Source organism: Trichomycterus rosablanca, chromosome 5, assembly GCF_030014385.1.
Source record: "Trichomycterus rosablanca isolate fTriRos1 chromosome 5, fTriRos1.hap1, whole genome shotgun sequence".
Taxonomy (NCBI): domain Eukaryota; kingdom Metazoa; phylum Chordata; class Actinopteri; order Siluriformes; family Trichomycteridae; genus Trichomycterus; species Trichomycterus rosablanca.
This window is the reverse complement of record NC_085992.1, coordinates 4,842,561-4,860,319: the sequence shown is the minus strand read 5'-3', so window position 1 is coordinate 4,860,319 and position 17,759 is coordinate 4,842,561. Positions and strand designations below refer to the sequence as shown.

Genomic DNA, 17,759 nt, shown 5'->3' with positions numbered 1-17,759 from the left:
TTTTCCTCTTGAACACATTTTCAATAGTTAATGAAACTACTAGTTACTCAAGCTTTCACGATGATGAATTAACTTGACTTTAGTTTGAGAAATGGTCTAAATGTGCAACAGAAAAGGGTCATCATTGTACTTTTAGTGGAAACCAGCTTTTCCAGACTGGTAATCTGGAAGGTTTTTCCCTTATTGTTTTGTTTAGTGTGTTTTAAAGATAAGAGTGCCATTATGACAAATTGCTTTTGGTGAGTGGAATGTGCATTTTTGTTAAATGTTAAAGAAAGTGGTAAATATAAAGTGACTTGACTTGGCATAGAGGGTTTTTGCAACAAATGGGTCTGGCTCATAAAGGGAAATATTTCTGAAGATACAATCTCTGAACAAAAACTGCAAATCACAGGAATGTTCCATGTATTATAGAACGATAGTGTTTTCTTATCTGAGAAGCAGTGCTCACCTCCACTAAGAGCTATTAGACAAGCTCTTGAGTTTAAGTTTCAGTAGTGCTTTTAATCTGGTCCTGGGGGTTCTTATTATCATGGCAAATGTTACCTCTGCTGGCTGGTTGAGGCACAAGTGATTCACAGTAATTCATGCATGGCAGCGTGACTCTCCGTAGGCAAAATGGCCCACCACTGGAGGATGGAAGGAAGCAGCCGGCAACTGTATGCATTTCGGTGGGGGCCCGTGCTAGTCTGCGTCTCTCCTTGGTCAAAACGGAGGTGGTGCAGGCAGTAGAGGATTTGCGATTGGGAATTTGAAATGACTAGACTGGGGGAAAAGGGGAAAATGCATAAAGAAACTGCTTGAAGAATAACACCGGGCAAAGCAATGTGAACTCCATGCCTACAGTAATCACATATCACATCTGGATACAATATGATTGCAAACTAAAATTAATAGAACTTTAATATTCCAAACTACAGTCTTTTGAGCTAGACAAGCCTGTGGTATTTGTTATTTTGCTTCGGCACACCCAGGTTACCAGCTTTCCTGCTTTTCTCTCATATAGAGGAGTGGAGTGAGTGAGTCATCACACCGACTGCTTCCCAGTCTGCCCCGAAAAACATTCTTTCCCTCTTTGAGTCATTTTTAGCAACAGATTAAAACCGCCCCATCACGATTTAGCAACTTGTTGTATTAATTTCTGCAGATAATCCTGTTTATTGGTCTGTTTAATGCACTGTTTAGTGTCATTTTAGTACAAAAAATAAGTAAGACATGGTTTTTTACTTCTTGTAGTCTGTAAACCCTCTTCTCTGTTCCTGCATGACTGATCAAATTATATAAGAGAACTGATCCATGTCTGTTTATTCACAGGGATCAGTTCATGGTTTTCAGACAGGTATTACCTCCGAAATGAACCGAGTGTAAAATAGCAATGTAGTTTGGGATTTTAACTTTTGTTTTAATGGGTTTTGATGTAGTCTGGAAAATATCAGATAGCAGTCGAGTAAGGTTCTGTTCTGGTGATGTTGCACAGTGTTATTGTAGAGACCACAGGCACTTCATTTTTCAAAAATTCCTTTGTAAACATTAGCGTTTTATGATAACACTTATAATCATACCGTAGTACTTTTTTTGTAAGTTGTAGAAAAGCTTTGTCTGCTCAGTGTAACAAAAAAACATACTCACACAACACATCTGGTACAGCTTTTGATTCTGAGCTCTCGGTGTGTTTGTGACTGTTTAAAAACTGTGTTATGTAAAACTGGCATAAATGCCAAACTGTGCTTTTGACCTGCTGTCTACATGGCAAGACGCATATTGCATAAGCCTTCCTAATGAATAAAGTAAGAAATTTAAGCAAAGAAAATTACTGGTGGCTGTTTTTCGCATGTAATTTCCTCAGCCTTAATATCTTCCACCTCTTGGTAACAGTCGGCCCTGAAAATAAAGAAAAAATGTAACTTGGTTGTAGTGATGTAACGATGCACCACAATACAGTTAATAACCGATTCAAAAATTCCATGATTCAAATCGATTTGACATGTAAAATGAATCGATATTCACTTTAAACAGCAGAGGGCGCTGGCGCTATACACCGCGCATGGTTGACGTCACTGGCGCTATGCGCCTGGTTGCCGAATTGGGCTTAATTCAAATTGTTTTGCATAGTTTGTACTAGGGCTGGGCGATTTTGCAAAAAAAAAAAAAATCTCGATTATTTTAAAGTTATACCCGATTGTCGATTACGATTTTGATTTTTTTTGTTCTCGTACAATGCAATTAAAATAAGACTCAAATTTCTTTTTTTGCATTGTAATTAAAGGCTGCAGAAGTGCAAAAATAGTAACAGCACCACCTATAATTATCCTTTTAAGGGACTCAAACTTTATAACAATAACGATATCACAATAATTAACAATAATTAAAACAAAATAGATCTAAATTATCTATATCCTTATCTATCTATATCTAAGAATAGCTCACAAACAACTTTTATTTTAAATAATGTTCAGCAGAACCTCCTTACATTAGGAAAAAACTACAAAAAGTTCTTTACAGGTTTCTTAAAAGGAACACGAGCCTGTACTGTGCTGTTTCCACCACTGAGTGAGTCTGTATCAGTATCTACATTGGGGGGGCATCAAGTGATCACTCAGCTCAGCTTTGATTTTGTCCTCTTGTGATTTTGGGGGGTGGATACAACATTTTAAACATTTAAGGATGTGTAATGTGTCATTTTAGTCCCATAAAATTTTCAAACTGTATTAACCACTATTATGTGTCGTAGAATGATTCGATTCTATTGAACGGCCCTTTAAGCCAAAATAAAGGAACCGATTCGCACATTTGGGAGTCGTTACATACATACGGCTCTTTAAAAGAAACCGAGACAAAAGATCCGACTCCCTATCGCAGAATTCACTGCAGCAGTTTACCAGACGCGATTTTTTTACTCAGTAACGGATGTGATTTAAAATGTAGCGAATTACAATTCTTAATACAAAACATACTTAAGTAAAAGTAAAATTACAGGCTGTAAAATATACTTTAACAAGTACAAGTACATAAAAAAAACGACTCAATTACAGTAACGCGAGTAAATGTAAATTGATTCAGTGAATTTGATTCAGTGAATCTGAATTAAACTCTTCTGTTTGTGTCTCGTTTTGCCGATCGTGTTTGCGCTCCTTATTACTGAATCGAACCGTTACCGTGTATAATCCTTGTTGTCTTCCGTTTACTGTTTTGGTTTTCGCTGGTTTTGGACTCTACCTGGTTTTGTACACTGTTTTCGCCCTTTTTATATTAAACTTTCCCTGATTTATATTCCGCGGGCGTCTGCTCAGTTTCTGCTTCGTGACATGTTGGTATTTTAATTAAAATATAAAGTATGTAAACAATCGCGATTGTCACATTCTAACATCGGGTGAAAACGTTCATGCTAATTAATCGTGAAAATCGCCCAGCCCTAGTTTGTACCTACCTCAGAAATAAAAGGCCATTCATTATTTAGATAAATAAAAGATAAGCACAAATACAGTTTTATTTTATTTTTTTAAGAGAAATAATAAAAGGAAACTTTGTAATAATTTGTCTTCAGTCAGGAAAAAATCGTATCGTGAACCCAGTATTGTGAATCGCATCGCATCATGGGTAGAGTGTATCGTTACATCCCTACTTAGTTGATTCTGTAGGCAGTAGCGTCACTGGATAAAACCAGTTACCTGCATCTTATGGCTTGTGACCAGTATGAGGGTCTTGGCTGTGTTTACCCTTTCTGCTACATGGTTTTCTAAAATCCTGAAGCATTTTTTCTTGCCTATTTCACAGCAGCTTTTGAACTCGTTGCTTCTAGCGAAGTGCACTTGGCAGGCAGCACCAGGTGAACTCATGCAATGATGTACAGCTTTAGGACTACAGCGTTCTTATATTAAATACGTTCATTACACCCTGTGAGGACAGGTAGTGCTCGCAGATTTGGATTGTGTCTCATCACCAGTTTTGTGGCTTGTTATTTAAAAAAAATAAAGACTCTACAGTGTTTTAGTTCAGTGGAAGCTCAGTGGTTACTATACTGGATTAGTGATCAGTAGGTTGCTGGTTCAATCCCCACTGCCGCCAGGTTGTTGGGCCTGTTGGGCCCCTGAGCAAGGACCTTAACCCTAGATTGCTTGCATGGCATTCAGTCATAACTTCCGCATTCTGAGCTAACTTTACATTAACATTACAAGTTATAGGACAGTGGTAGCTCAGTGGTTAATGTACTGGATTAGTAATCAGAATGTTGCCACTACCAAGCCCCACCACTGTCAAGTTGCCACTGTTGGACCCCTGAGCAAGGTTCTTAACCCCTAATTCTTCAAATTGTTTACCATCATAATTAAAACTTACTTTGGATAAAAGTAGCCACTAAATGCTGCAAATGTAAAGCTAAAAAAGGCTAAAACGAAATAAAAAGAAACTATGACTTAATGAAAATAGTCATACTGAGGTGTATAAACGTTGGTCACATGCTGACTGCCTGTATTTGTTTGCAGGTATCCGTTATAGCACAGAAGTGTCTGTTGATGAAGTGAAAGCTTTGGCCTCATTGATGACGTACAAATGCGCTGTCGTCGGTAAGTGTTTTCAGGTGTTCTTATTAAAGTGTTGTGTTTATGCTGTCGTTTGAACATCCTCATCTTTTATTATTCTAATGAACTAACCTTTTTACAGACGTACCTTTTGGAGGTGCCAAAGCTGGAGTGAAGATCAATCCCAGAAATTATTCTGTAAGTGCTTACAGTTTAGCAAATGCATATTTTCTAAATCAATGGTCCCTTAGGACACTTTTGTAAACCAAAGCTGAAACACTGCTCAAGTTTCTATTAATAACAGGACTATCCATCAAAACCACTTCTGCCAGTAAATTGGCCTATGAGCTGTCCTGGCATTAAACCTTCAATTAATTAACTAACTAACAAACTAATGCAGGATTGCAAACATTTGGTTATCAATTAGCCATCCATCTGTCCATTCATTGTCCGTTTTACCACTGTTTTACTTTATCATGGTCTGGGTTGCAAGCAGGTCTGATTCCTTGGGCAAAGGGCAGAAAACACCCCAGACAGCTCACACACACACACACACACACACACACACACACTTAGGGCAATTTCTAGTAGCTCCAGTTAGCCTGACTGAATGTCTTTGGAATTGCAAACGCAAAGGACCCTGGTCACCTTGTCAGAGATTCGAACCAAAGCCCTTCTTGTTATAAGTCGCCACCATGCAACCCTATTTTGTAACATTTCTATTTTTATATTTAAAGCAGTAAAAATGACATTATTTTTTAAAGGTTACCAGCCTTTTTTGAACATTGGATGCACTTTGTGCTGCCAGTTTTATTGCTTGTCTATATATTATTATTTTCCTTCCAGGACAATGAGCTGGAGAAAATCACACGCCGCTTTACCATCGAACTGGCCAAGAAAGGATTTATTGGTAAGAATTACTGCCATTATTTTGTTTTTGCTGAGCTCAGACTATGCCCAGGAAACAGGGGTTGTGTTGAGGGTGGAAGTGTATTTTAGAAACACCGACAAACAGCTCTGTCTCATTTTTACTGGCCCACTTTAGCATATGAAGATCCAGTGGTGCATTCTTTACCCATAAACGGGTCTTTAATTCTTAAACAGAGGCTAATAAGCCTGTATGTTCCACCACAGTCATAACACAGATTGTTGTAATTGTACAAATGTTCTCTAAAATCCACTGAAATGCTTGTAATGTATTTAAATCTGCAGTTATGCATAAATGCAGTTGTGATCAAGTGCATGTGTGTCAGTGTGACATCAGTTGCTTTTTCCTAAAAAATGGACCATGTGCAGCCCCCCGAACGCCCCACCTCTCCCCCTGAAACTCTTCCAAATGACCTATTGGTTGTGGTTTGGGAATCCCTGCTAAAGAATCTAATAGTGATCTATCAGTCATGCCTTATTTTATGTTTTATTGAGAAATATGTGTCAGAACACTGTGATAATCGGTACAGTAGCATTTAAATCCCTCTTCTGTTTTCCAGGACCTGGCATCGATGTCCCTGCTCCTGACATGAGCACCGGAGAGAGGGAGATGTCTTGGATAGCTGATACGTATGCCACAACAATGGGACACAATGTGAGTGATTGGCCTTGTGTATTCATTTGTTCTTTAAAAAAGAGGGTTATTTTAACACTGCTGATAAGTTACAAAGGGTGCAATAATGGTAACAGTTATTGTAATTTTATTAGTAAATGTTTTTGCTTACTAAAACTGCTAATTAATCTAAAAGGTTATACAGGTGCTTTTACCCTTGATCCTCTCTGTATTGTGCTGTGATGCACAGTTGCTTTTGTAAGTTGGGAGGTGGAGCGGTGTGTTAACCTGCCATTCTAAATACTATTGCTGTCCAGATGCACAATGTAAATGCCTATAGTGTGTTTAGTGTTTATAGAGTATATAAAATAAGAGAATATTTCAAATTTGTTGTTTTTTTGTGTTATGCAGATGCCTAAAATGTAATAGTTACTTTCTGTAAATATGACTGAACTTGTTCCGCTGTAATTCATCATTTTTGTCATTTTTAGCTCTGGGCTGTATAAGAAAATTGTATGGTGTTTTTTTCCTTAGCTTTAGGAATTTAAAATATATATAATCTGTGAAAGTTGTGTAAGGTGATGGATGGACAGAAAAATACAAACAGCTATAGATAAATCAATGTAAGCAGGTAGGTAGTTAGGTAGACCGATATAAATAAATAGATAAATATGTAGACAGACAGACAGACAGACAGATTTATCTTGATTAAAATGTAGGATTACAGGAATAATAGTTGTGTAAAGACTGCCTTGACTTACAGCGCATTCAAAGTATTTGGCCCCCTCGATATTTTCGACACTTTATTGTGTTGTGGATTTAATTCAAATTAATTCACGTTTGTTAACCCTAACCAGCTTTGGTTTATGAGAAAACTGCTGAGTGCTTTTGTCTGTGTGAACTTGATCTGATTTAGTGTATAATAATGATTGATTGCAAATGGATTATATAAATGTTATTTGCTTTCTGTTTACCCGACTAGGACATCAATGCTTATGCTTGTGTGACTGGGAAGCCCATTAGCCAGGGTGGCATTCATGGCCGAATCTCTGCCACTGGACGCGGAGTCTTTCATGGCATTGAAAATTTTGTCAATGAAGCTTCCTACATGACTCAGTTGGGCATGACTCCTGGCTTTGGAGACAAGACCTTCGTTGTTCAGGTATGAAGCAGAGCTTTCATGATCATTTAAATAAAATGCTTTATTAGATATCTGCCATAGGCTTTATTGTTTTTAGGCAATGGGTATGTTTATAGTGTATGGGTGTCAGAGACACAGGCACCATTTTCCTACCTTATCACTGTCTGTTAGGAGCTTTGCTTTACATTTTCTGCACTTAGCAGACGCTCTTATCCAGAGCGACTTACAGAAGTGCTTCCATAATAAACATTACCTTACTCTAGTTTAAGTAGACAACAGTTCAAGAACACATCTGCTGAAACCTTTTTTTTTCTCAAGAAATGAATGAGTGTTGGTAAGTAAGTACATGTCAGCTTAAGTGCTTGGTAAAGAGCTGATGAAGGTTTTTAATTGTCTTTTTTTAAAGACAGCAAGAGACTCAGATGTTCGGACAGTCAAGGGAAGTTTGTTCCACCACTTGGGTGCAATCATGCTTCAATCATGGTCAGGCTTTTTCTGTTAAGCAACAACACTTATATTATATTATAATTAATATAATATAATACAATACAATACCACCGTCTTTAGGGACTAAACCTGACATCAGTACTTAATGTTGATGTGTGAAAACAATAAATAATCGTCTGACATTAAATTGATGCACCAAAACACATCATTTAAAGGTGATCAGTTTATCTAAATATGATTAAAGAGAACAGTAATACCATTGTGATTAAAGCCTAGTAAACCATATGCCTTAATATTAGCACTTCAACAACACAGGTCCAGATTGGCTTGTTTACATTTCCAATGTCTGTCATTTTATAGACACGATCCTCGGAGTCATGTAATTAAATGCAAACATGACTGTTTGCTTTGCTATATGGCTAAGTTTCCAAGATACTATGTTTGCTAATTTAGTTCAAGTCGGTGAAACCAAAATTCCACCTCATGCAATAAAATTGTCAGGAAATAACACTTTATAAACGAAGGCAGCTGTCAGAGGCAAAAAATGAACATGCTGGGACAGGTGATAATAACAAATTGTTGCTATGGTAAATACATTTCTTAATCTCATTATTCAGTTCTGTTATCAGATCTCTGATTATTGTCCAATAATAATATAAAACGGACATGGTTACACTAATAAAGTTGTTTCTCTGCAGGATATGTGAAACATTATATGTTTGTAAGTTTGTGTCCTGTGCTCATGTGGATGATTTGTCATCACACATGTTTACAGTACGTGTTAGTAGATCTGATCAGTTAATGTGTTAAATCCAGTCTTATGATGTGTCAGAGGGTTTGAGTGAGTATCAGATCAAGACATTTTTAGTGTTGGGTATGCAGTAGGTTTAAGTAAGTAAGTTAAGTAGGTATTCAGAATCGTTGACTTTTTGCACACTATTGTTTTGTGGATTTGATTTTTAAATGAATATAACTTCCATTTTTACCCATAATGCATGCTTAATAATATATAATGACAAAGTAAAAACAGAGATTTTTTTAAAAAAGCAGAAACTTCTTATTTATAGAAGTATTCAGACCCTTTGCTTCGGGACTCCAGATTGTGGTCAGATGTGTCCTGTTTGTCTTAATTATACATGGGAATTTAGTCAGAATGTAGTCATTCATCTTTAATAGTTGGCTCATACCATCCCTACAGTGAAACATGGTGGTGGCAGCATCCTGCTAATAGGGCTGTTTCTCAGTGGCAGGGAGAATTGAGGGATGGATGAAAACACCCAAATACAGGAAGATCCTATATGAAAACTGGTTCAACATGACAGTGATCCTATAGCATTCTGCAAACAACGCGGGATTGGCTTTGGGGTAAATCTCAATGACCTTAAATGCCTTTGAGAGAGCTGAAAATGGCAGTTTACAGAGAGCAAAACAGGGTCTGAACAATAGGGGGGAAAAAGGTTTTTGAAGCTTGTAGAGACGTATTGAAGAAGACTTGCAACAGGAATTGCTGTCAAAGGTGCTTCTACAAAGAATTCAAATAAAGAGTCATTATTTTTTTGAAAGCTTGTTTTGACATATGGGTGATTAGGCGTAGATTAGAGAGTAAACATGGTAATTACATCTATTCAGAATCAAAACCTCAACACAGTAATGTGTGCAAAAGGTCAAGGGCTCTGGAACTTCCTTAATCCAGTGTAGATTGGAATTATATTCAGGATGTATTCCTGCTCTGTGCAGTGTTTCTGGGTCAGCTTTAGTATGATAATAACCCTGATCAGGATTGAACGGATTTAAAGGAGTAATAGATACAATATTTTTTAGTATCTATGTATCATGTAGCTGACTTGTTTAAATTATTTATTATAAATCATTTAATTTAATTGTTTTATGTATTTTTGTGATTATTTTTACCCTAACAATTATAGTCTGCCATGTTTTCACTTGTGAGCAGTAAAGATAATAATAGGATAAAAAGGCTCTACTGTTTGTTATAAAGAAACATCAAATGTTCATGTTTTTTATAGGGTTTTGGTAACGTGGGTCTGCACTCCATGCGCTACCTGCACCGTAACGGGGCAAAGTGTGTCGGAGTCGGTGAGCTAGACGGAAGCATCTGGAACCCTAATGGCATCGACCCCAAGGAGTTAGAGGAATACAAGCTGGTGAGTGTGATCTCTATATATCATTGCTTTCTGATAATATACGTACTCCAGTAAAAACCAGTCTGGTTTCCTAGACGTGTCTGTAAACACATTAGTACTGTTTATGTGGCATTGTTGGCAAGCAGCACTTGCAGGAATGTTACAGTATAAAAAATGATTAAGCAGGTGCATTTTAACTTTATAATATATTCATTTAACGTTCAATTCTGCAGCATTTGTTTAACTTATTTAAGAAAATATTTGATAAGGTGATGGAATTTGTTCTCTCACGTGTTACTACTGTTAATTTAACTGCTTTTTTTCTATTCAAAACAACTTTTGGGTAATTTACATTGGATTACTACTGCTAATAGTACTTCTATTAATAATCATCACTCAACATCCTTCTCATCATAAACGTCTATTATAAACCAGCAGGTTACAATAGTAGGAGTATTTCCAACTAGCTAGAAAATGTTAGAAGTTTACAAGTAGGTAAACATTAGTTCATCTGATATTTATTCATTTTTAAAGTACATTTTAAGCTGTTATAACCCAATAACAGTAGAACATGTTTCACACTGTACTGTATCTACTGGTTCATTTAAAAAACCTTTAGAATAGGGCGCGAAATGGTCGGGTGTCCAAGTAAGCTGGGTCGGTTTTCACCGCTGGCAGTTGAAAGGAAGTGGCTGCGTGTCGATGGAGGTGCACGATAGTGTGTTGTTCTCCTCAGCCACTGTGAGGGTGTTGTATGCTGCAGTGAATTATATTAGGGAGTTTGAAACGACTGTATTGGGAGAAAAAGGTGAAAATTGTGCCTCCACAACAATTTATAATGTTACTCAAGTAAAAATGTGATTTACCATTGTCTTAAATTGCACGCCACCATCTACTAGTTCTTTGCAACTTCCTGCAGGTTATTAATAAATACCTTGTCCCTAAGTTATTTAGGAGCTAGTACGAATGACCTGAGCTCTCACTCTCTCTTTTTTTTTCTCTCTCTCTCTCTCTCTCTCTCTCTCTCTCTCTCTCTCGCTGTGTGTGTGTGTGTGTGTGTGTGTGTTGAACAAGGAAGTTTTAGTCGGGGTTTAAAAGGCTGCCATCTAGTGGTTTTCAGTAGTATTAAGCAGTCGTTCCCAAACTCTCGTCACTGCATTTCTATAAATAATTTCTTTGTTCTTGGTACCCTGGAATGGGGTTCAGTTTACCCCATTAACAGCCATTATGACACCCACTCTAGAAACTACTGGTATAAAATGACAAATGTGTAAAATATATGTTCAGCTACACAGTAAAAGTCCCTAATAATAGCAATAATAATAAAAATAACTGTCTGTCTTTAGACTCATGGTACAATTGCTGGCTTTCCCAACGCAAAACCGTATGAAGGAAACATCTTGGAGGCTGAATGTGACATTTTGATTCCTGCTGCTAGTGAGAAACAGTTGACCAAGAAGAATGCGCACAATATCAAGGCCAAGGTGAGAGGAGAGTTTATTTACTGAGTCTATGCGGCTGTGCTAATAGTTCTGACTTGTTTTAAAATGACATCATTTTTTAATGTGTAAATGAAAGCTTAATAATTTTAGGTATTTAACATTTGCACAGTCAAGTGATATGAAGGTGTAACATAATATATTATTTATTATTGTTGTGTTGTAATAGATCATTGCTGAGGGTGCCAACGGTCCCACCACTCCTGAAGCCGATAAGATTTTCCTTGAGAGGAACATTATGGTGATTCCTGTAAGTCCACAGTTTATTAAGAGCTACATGTTTCTGTGTGTATAAAACATGTTTAACATATTTATTTTATCTATTCATTTTTGAGTTTTGCCCTTGCTTTATACCAGTCAGGGTGGCGGTACACAGCACAAACCACCGTTTATCATTCAGTTGTTTATGACCGCATGTTTACAGTGAAATTATTTATATGCATTAATAAGCCCTCTTATAAATGAATTCTGATGGAAGTGTGTAAATGAACATTTTCTTTTCCAATGAAGCTATCAGTGCAGTTATGATTGATTTGTCAGACCGTGTAAGTGTAGCTTTTGTTTTGAACAGGACATGTACCTGAACGCTGGTGGTGTAACTGTGTCCTACTTTGAGTGGCTGAAGAACCTGAACCATGTCAGCTATGGTAGACTTACCTTCAAATATGAAAGAGATTCCAACTACCACCTCCTTAGTAAGTCCACGACTATATACTCACTTTCTTAACCGCTTATCCAATCAGGGTCGCAGGGGGGTGCTGGAGCCTATTCCAGTAACACCTTGGACAGGGCACCAGTCCATCGCAGGGCAGACACAAATACACACACACCCATTCACCTATAGGGCAATTCAGTGTCTCCAATTAACCTGACTGCATGTTTTTGGACTGTGGGAGGAAACCGGAGCTCCTGGAGGAAACCCACAGAGACACAGGGAGAACATGCAAACTCCACACAGAAAGGACCTGGACCACCCCACCTGGGGATCGAACCCAGGACCTTCTTGCTGTGAGCTGACAGTGCTACCCACTTAGCCACCGTGCCGCCCTGACTATATACTATTATTCACAAACAGTAGTAGTAGTTGAAGAGGGCGAGAAGCCTGTATCTAAGGATATCTCAGTGAAAGAATGACATGTAATAATTATGTATTAATTAATAATAAATAATAATTCAGGTGCTCAGGTGGTGCAGCGGTTTTATTTCTAGTCCACCACCACTTAGATCAACAGTACTATTTCCCCCCACGCCTCATGTGCTACTGAGAGAAATGAGTGCATCATTATTGTTTGGAGACCCAGATATTTAACTGACCATGACCATTCCTGCTCAATACACAAACTCCAATGCCCAGTCCTAATTATCACAAGCTGGCAGATCAGCTTCACATGCCAGAGCTCTTTCAGTAAATGCAGGCACTTTGACCTCTGTCATTTATCTCCATCTCTCGGCTGTAATAAAATGTAATCAAGTGTCCTAGCACTCATATTTACTTCTGTTCTAAAGGGCTTTGAGTGCTCACAGTGCAAGCGCTGGAAATATTGTGGTTTAAAAGATTAAAGATTGGATTACTTTTAGGGTTTTTATTTCCTAAATAGCGCCTTCCCACACTAACACAGTTGGCTGTGTTTAAAGAAGGGAAGGTTGGACCTAGTCTCTTCCCTCTGCTGCTGCTAAATGCGATTTCCGGGGCTGTTTCTGGGCGCCTGCGTGAGTGAAGCGGAATAACATGGAGCTTCACGTGGCTCTCCTAATGAGATGTGGCTTAGTGTGGGAACCCAACACTGCCAGGTGATAGGAAGCTGCCACAGATTGGACACGTGTTGGAAAGGGTGTGTGGTGATCCGGCTCTACTTGATCAGTTCAGGGTTTGTGCAAGCAACAGCGGATTTACTCTCACGAATCGGAAATGACTACATTTACATTTTCTGCACTTAGCAGATGCTCTTATCCAGAGCGACTTACAGAAGTGCTTCCATAGTAAACATTACCTTACTGTAGTTTAAGTAGACAACAGTTCAAGAACACATCTGTTAAAACCAGAGTTATTTATTTTTTATTTTTTATTTTTTAATAAGAGCATTAGTAAGTAAGTACATGTCAGTAATCGTCTTTTGAAGACGGCAAGAGACTCAGATGTTCGGACAGACAGGGGAAGTTCGTTCCACCACTTGGGTGCAAGTACAGAGAAAAGCCTTGATGCCTTGATGGTCTTCCTCGAGTCCTGGGTGGAGGATCAAGTCAAGCAAGACAAGTGGATCGGAGGTTGCGTGGTACAGACCTGACTAGATCGGAGGATAATTTTTATTTAACAGCCTTAGCTGAAAAAACATCTTTGATACCTGAATTGCAGTGCTTACTACCAACTAACATCCTGAAACATCTTGGTCTGGTGTTTACATAAAATCCCTTAATTTTTTTTTAAATGAGCTTACAAAATAAGATGCAGATTATTTTATTATTTTGTTATTATTTTTCTAACATGAAGCTGTACTTCATGTTGGCTTATTTGCTTTCATTTTGAGACCGAAATACATTTGTGTGTCAAAAGCAAGGACTAATGTTTTAATATTATGTTTTATTTTTACAGTGTCTGTGCAGGAGAGCCTGGAAAGAAAGTTTGGGAAACATGGAGGTTCTATACCTGTAGTCCCGACCTCAGAATTTCAGGCCAGGATTGCTGTAAGTACATAAACACACACACACACACACTTTTTTTACCAACCCTGTTAGCTTACCTACTGCTATTGGCTTCTCTTTTAGCCATACCTGTTAAATAAATGCACTTTGATTAAATAATTACTGAGCTTATTTGTTACTCCCTATCCACCACTGAGCACTATGATATAACACATTTTTATATTGGTATACTCACAAAGTGGCCAAAAAACATACGTGTAAGACAGGTGTATGATGGATGTAGTTTAGTTTTTAATGAATGAAAGTACCAGGCAGGTTTACATGATAAAGTGTTTAGTGAGAGTGAATATACAGGTACAATCAGAAATATTCATATATACTTTTATGTGAAGCTTATTTATTATTTGAAATATATTACAGGGAGCATCTGAGAAGGACATAGTGCACTCCGGACTGGCCTACACCATGGAACGCTCTGCCAGGGTTAGTATTTATTAATGTACTTTTACAACTTTTGTATGTTTGGTTTTAACCTTGTTTGAGAGAGCCATTTTTATGTTGGTTAAGTAATAAGTACAAGAGGACCTGATCATAAAGCATTTAAAACTGCAGCTGATGGTTTGCTTAGTGATCATGCTATTTATACAATAAAAAAAATTATGAAATTTTTTGCTGAGCTTTTGCTAATAAAGCACTCACAAAATATTTTAACTATAGTTACAGTATAGTACAAGGGATCTTTTCTATTTTGGTTGGAAACGTTGAGGGTGGGAGTAGTAGTAATCGGTTGTGTCTGAGAGATTGAAGTCCGGATTAAAGTTAGTACCATCTGATTTACACCTTTTTGGATGCTCAAAGAAGATTTTCATGTGGTGATGATGTGAAAGCAGCACTGCATCAGTGGCTACATGCTCAACCAAAAACATTTTTTGCTGACGGCATTAAAAAGTTGGTACGATGCTGGAAAAATGCATCAGAAGGTGATTATGTAGAAAAGTAATGTAACTTGTTTTTGAAATTCTTAATAAACAGAGCTAGAAAAAGTGCAAAAACTTTTTGACATTTACCTACAAGAAGTCAAATAAACTGATGATAAAATCATTTATGTAACTTCTTGTTTCTTAACTAATAAATAATAAGTGAGCGTTTTACTGCTGTAATTACCATAACATCTGAATTACACAAATAGTTTTTTAATATCCAAACAAAAAAAGTAAATGTGCAGAGTTTACCTTTGTACTGGAACATGGTGCAAAATATGTACAAAAATGTTTGTTAAAAAACATTACACACAGACTTTAAACTGATTTTAATGTGTATTTTAGTTCCAGCGTTTATTATTTAAATAATATAAAAGCATAGACAAGTTTTTCTACTTAATCTCTGAACTGCCACATGCACACTGAGGGTGGGTCGGTGTGTGTTCCAAATCACTGCTGACTGCTACAAATCACTACAGACTGTAGCTGCACTTTTCACTGGAATAAAACATTAACTGTTGGATATGAATTTTAAATGACATGTTATTAAAAAAAATTTATTTTATGGGTTAATCCATTGGAGTTCTATTTATAATTCTCTATTGTTGTTGTTGTAGTAATATTTTGCATGACATAATGTGTGATAACAGGCCCAGCATGACATAATGGTTTGCCTAAGTTGAAGTCTGGGCACCACTAGACCCTGATGAGAAACAGATGTAATTAATTTGTATTATTATACAATATCTTTCATTTCAGCAAATCATGCGCACGGCCAACAAGTACAACCTGGGGCTGGACCTACGGACAGCGGCATACGTCAACGCCATTGAGAAAGTCTTTAAAGTGTACAACGAGGCTGGCCTCACCTTCACATAAACGGCTGTTTTAGTTTGTCCGCCTGTCTGTCCGTCCATCAACAGACACCCACATCTTTCTGCCTCCTCCCCAGCCAGATATTCTCTTCAATTAATACCTGTTTACATTTAAATATAGTCACTATACGTTACTGACACCAAAGTCTGTCTGTTACTGTAGTCTGAGTTTAGTATCTTCCAAAAAAAAAAAAAAAAAAAGCCAAAACACTAGCGTTTGTACTGTACAACGTGGTTTATTTGTTACGCTGCTCTGTGATGCTCTATTCAGGGAAGTTCTAGCTCCAGCTTTTACAGCATATCAGATACAAACAGCCGTCAAGCCTTACTGTCACAACAGCACAAGTGCTCCTTTGCTTCTCAGTTATTTCTTTTAACAAGTTAGTGGCATATAAAACTGACAATTCTATGCATTTATCTGTTACCAAAGTTGCACAGAAGTATATGTATCTGTTGTTGCACTTGCCGTTGCCTTTATTATTATTATTGATAGAAAATAATTTGGTGCTGTTAATGCTAATAAGCAATCAATAATCTTTATAACCACATGCTTCCAACATGAAATATATGGACCAGATCTTAATAGGTAATGTCCTGATTATATGCACTTAACATCTACAAACCCAATTTCTAAAAAAGTCAGGACGTTTTGTAAAATGCAATAAAAACAACAACAACGTGTCTAGTTAGTTCACTTCAACCTTCATTTAACTGACTAAAGTGCAAAAGGTTTTGGCTGATCATCTTGATTGTATTTTGTAAATGTGAACAAATTTGAATTTGATGCCTGGAACCCACTCACAAAAGTTGTGATGGGGCAAAAATAATCATGAGAAGTTATATTATATTATAATATTCAAATCACAATGTTTTGAAAGATTTTACAATAAGCAGGTGAACTGATCCATCATAAGCTCAGTCTTTGCAATAAAACCTGGTTTGTGGCTCACAACATTGAATTGGCGGTCACTTCTTATTGCAAGCTTCAAATAATTTAGTTCTTTAACCATCTATCCTACATAATATTGTAAAAAGATTCAGGGAATCTGGTCAAATCTCAGTTTATGTAGGTAAGGCCACAAACCACCTTTGAATGTTTGAAATATTTGTGTCCTTAGCATTGCATGAGATCATGTTATTTTAATAAATAATAAATATAGCCATGTTACTCGAAAGAAAAGTCATACTTTCATTCTATGTCAGGTATTATCTCAGATGGATTAAAAGTCAGTGGAAATGTACTGTGGTCAAATGAGTCCATATTACATCGTGTTTCCGAAAAAGCCACAAAGTTTTACATACAAAAGATAAATAGGGCACTCCAGACTGTTATCAAAGAAAGGTAAATCGTATGGGGGTGCATCAGTGGCCACGGCATGGGGACCTTGCATATGTGTGAAGATACTGTTGATGTGGAGGCATATATTGAAATTTTAGAGAGAAGAATCGGACAATGCTGACCACGGATCACCATTGTCTGTCGAGCAGCTGAAGTCAAGCAAGAATGGGCAAGAATTCTACTTGCAAAACTGCAATAAATTGTGTCTTCAGTTCCTATACAGTAAAAAAAAAAAAATAATAATCTAATTAATAGTAAAGGTGAAAAACGCAGTAGTAAACACGCCTCGGTCCCAACTTTTTTGAGTGTGTTTCAGGCATCAGATTCTAAGTTTTTTTATATGAACAAAATACACTAAAGCGGATCAGTGAAAACATTGGAAATCTTTGTATGTTCATCAGTTATTTAAAGGTTCAAAAGAGTGAACAGATCTCAGATTCTTGTTTTATTGCATTTTTTTCGAAATGTCTCGACTTTTTATGGAAATGGAGTTTGTATATGAAAGAGGAATTTGCTTTTTTGTTTGTTTTCATAATTATATCTGTGTATGAAAATCTTAGATCCTTTACGGGGAGAGAATTTATACTGCCTTGTTTAAAATAACCAACAATAAACCGTGAACACGAGAGTGTGTCGCTTA

At 37.1% G+C, this 17,759-nt stretch overlaps 1 protein-coding gene across 1 annotated transcript in view; it reads left to right on the top strand.

Annotated features, from left to right (window-relative positions):
* The window catches only part of glud1a (glutamate dehydrogenase 1a), a 19,993-nt gene extending 2,234 nt beyond the window's left edge, over nucleotides 1-17,759 (top strand). Inside the window, exons 3-14 of the mRNA XM_062995552.1 lie at nucleotides 4,482-4,562; nucleotides 4,660-4,715; nucleotides 5,364-5,427; nucleotides 6,005-6,099; nucleotides 7,040-7,219; nucleotides 9,670-9,807; nucleotides 11,133-11,270; nucleotides 11,455-11,535; nucleotides 11,857-11,980; nucleotides 13,876-13,967; nucleotides 14,346-14,408; nucleotides 15,665-17,759. Coding sequence (XP_062851622.1) covers nucleotides 4,482-4,562; nucleotides 4,660-4,715; nucleotides 5,364-5,427; nucleotides 6,005-6,099; nucleotides 7,040-7,219; nucleotides 9,670-9,807; nucleotides 11,133-11,270; nucleotides 11,455-11,535; nucleotides 11,857-11,980; nucleotides 13,876-13,967; nucleotides 14,346-14,408; nucleotides 15,665-15,784 — 1,232 coding nt within the window. The 3' untranslated portion in view covers nucleotides 15,785-17,759. The remainder of the gene's footprint in view (nucleotides 1-4,481; nucleotides 4,563-4,659; nucleotides 4,716-5,363; nucleotides 5,428-6,004; nucleotides 6,100-7,039; nucleotides 7,220-9,669; nucleotides 9,808-11,132; nucleotides 11,271-11,454; nucleotides 11,536-11,856; nucleotides 11,981-13,875; nucleotides 13,968-14,345; nucleotides 14,409-15,664) is intronic.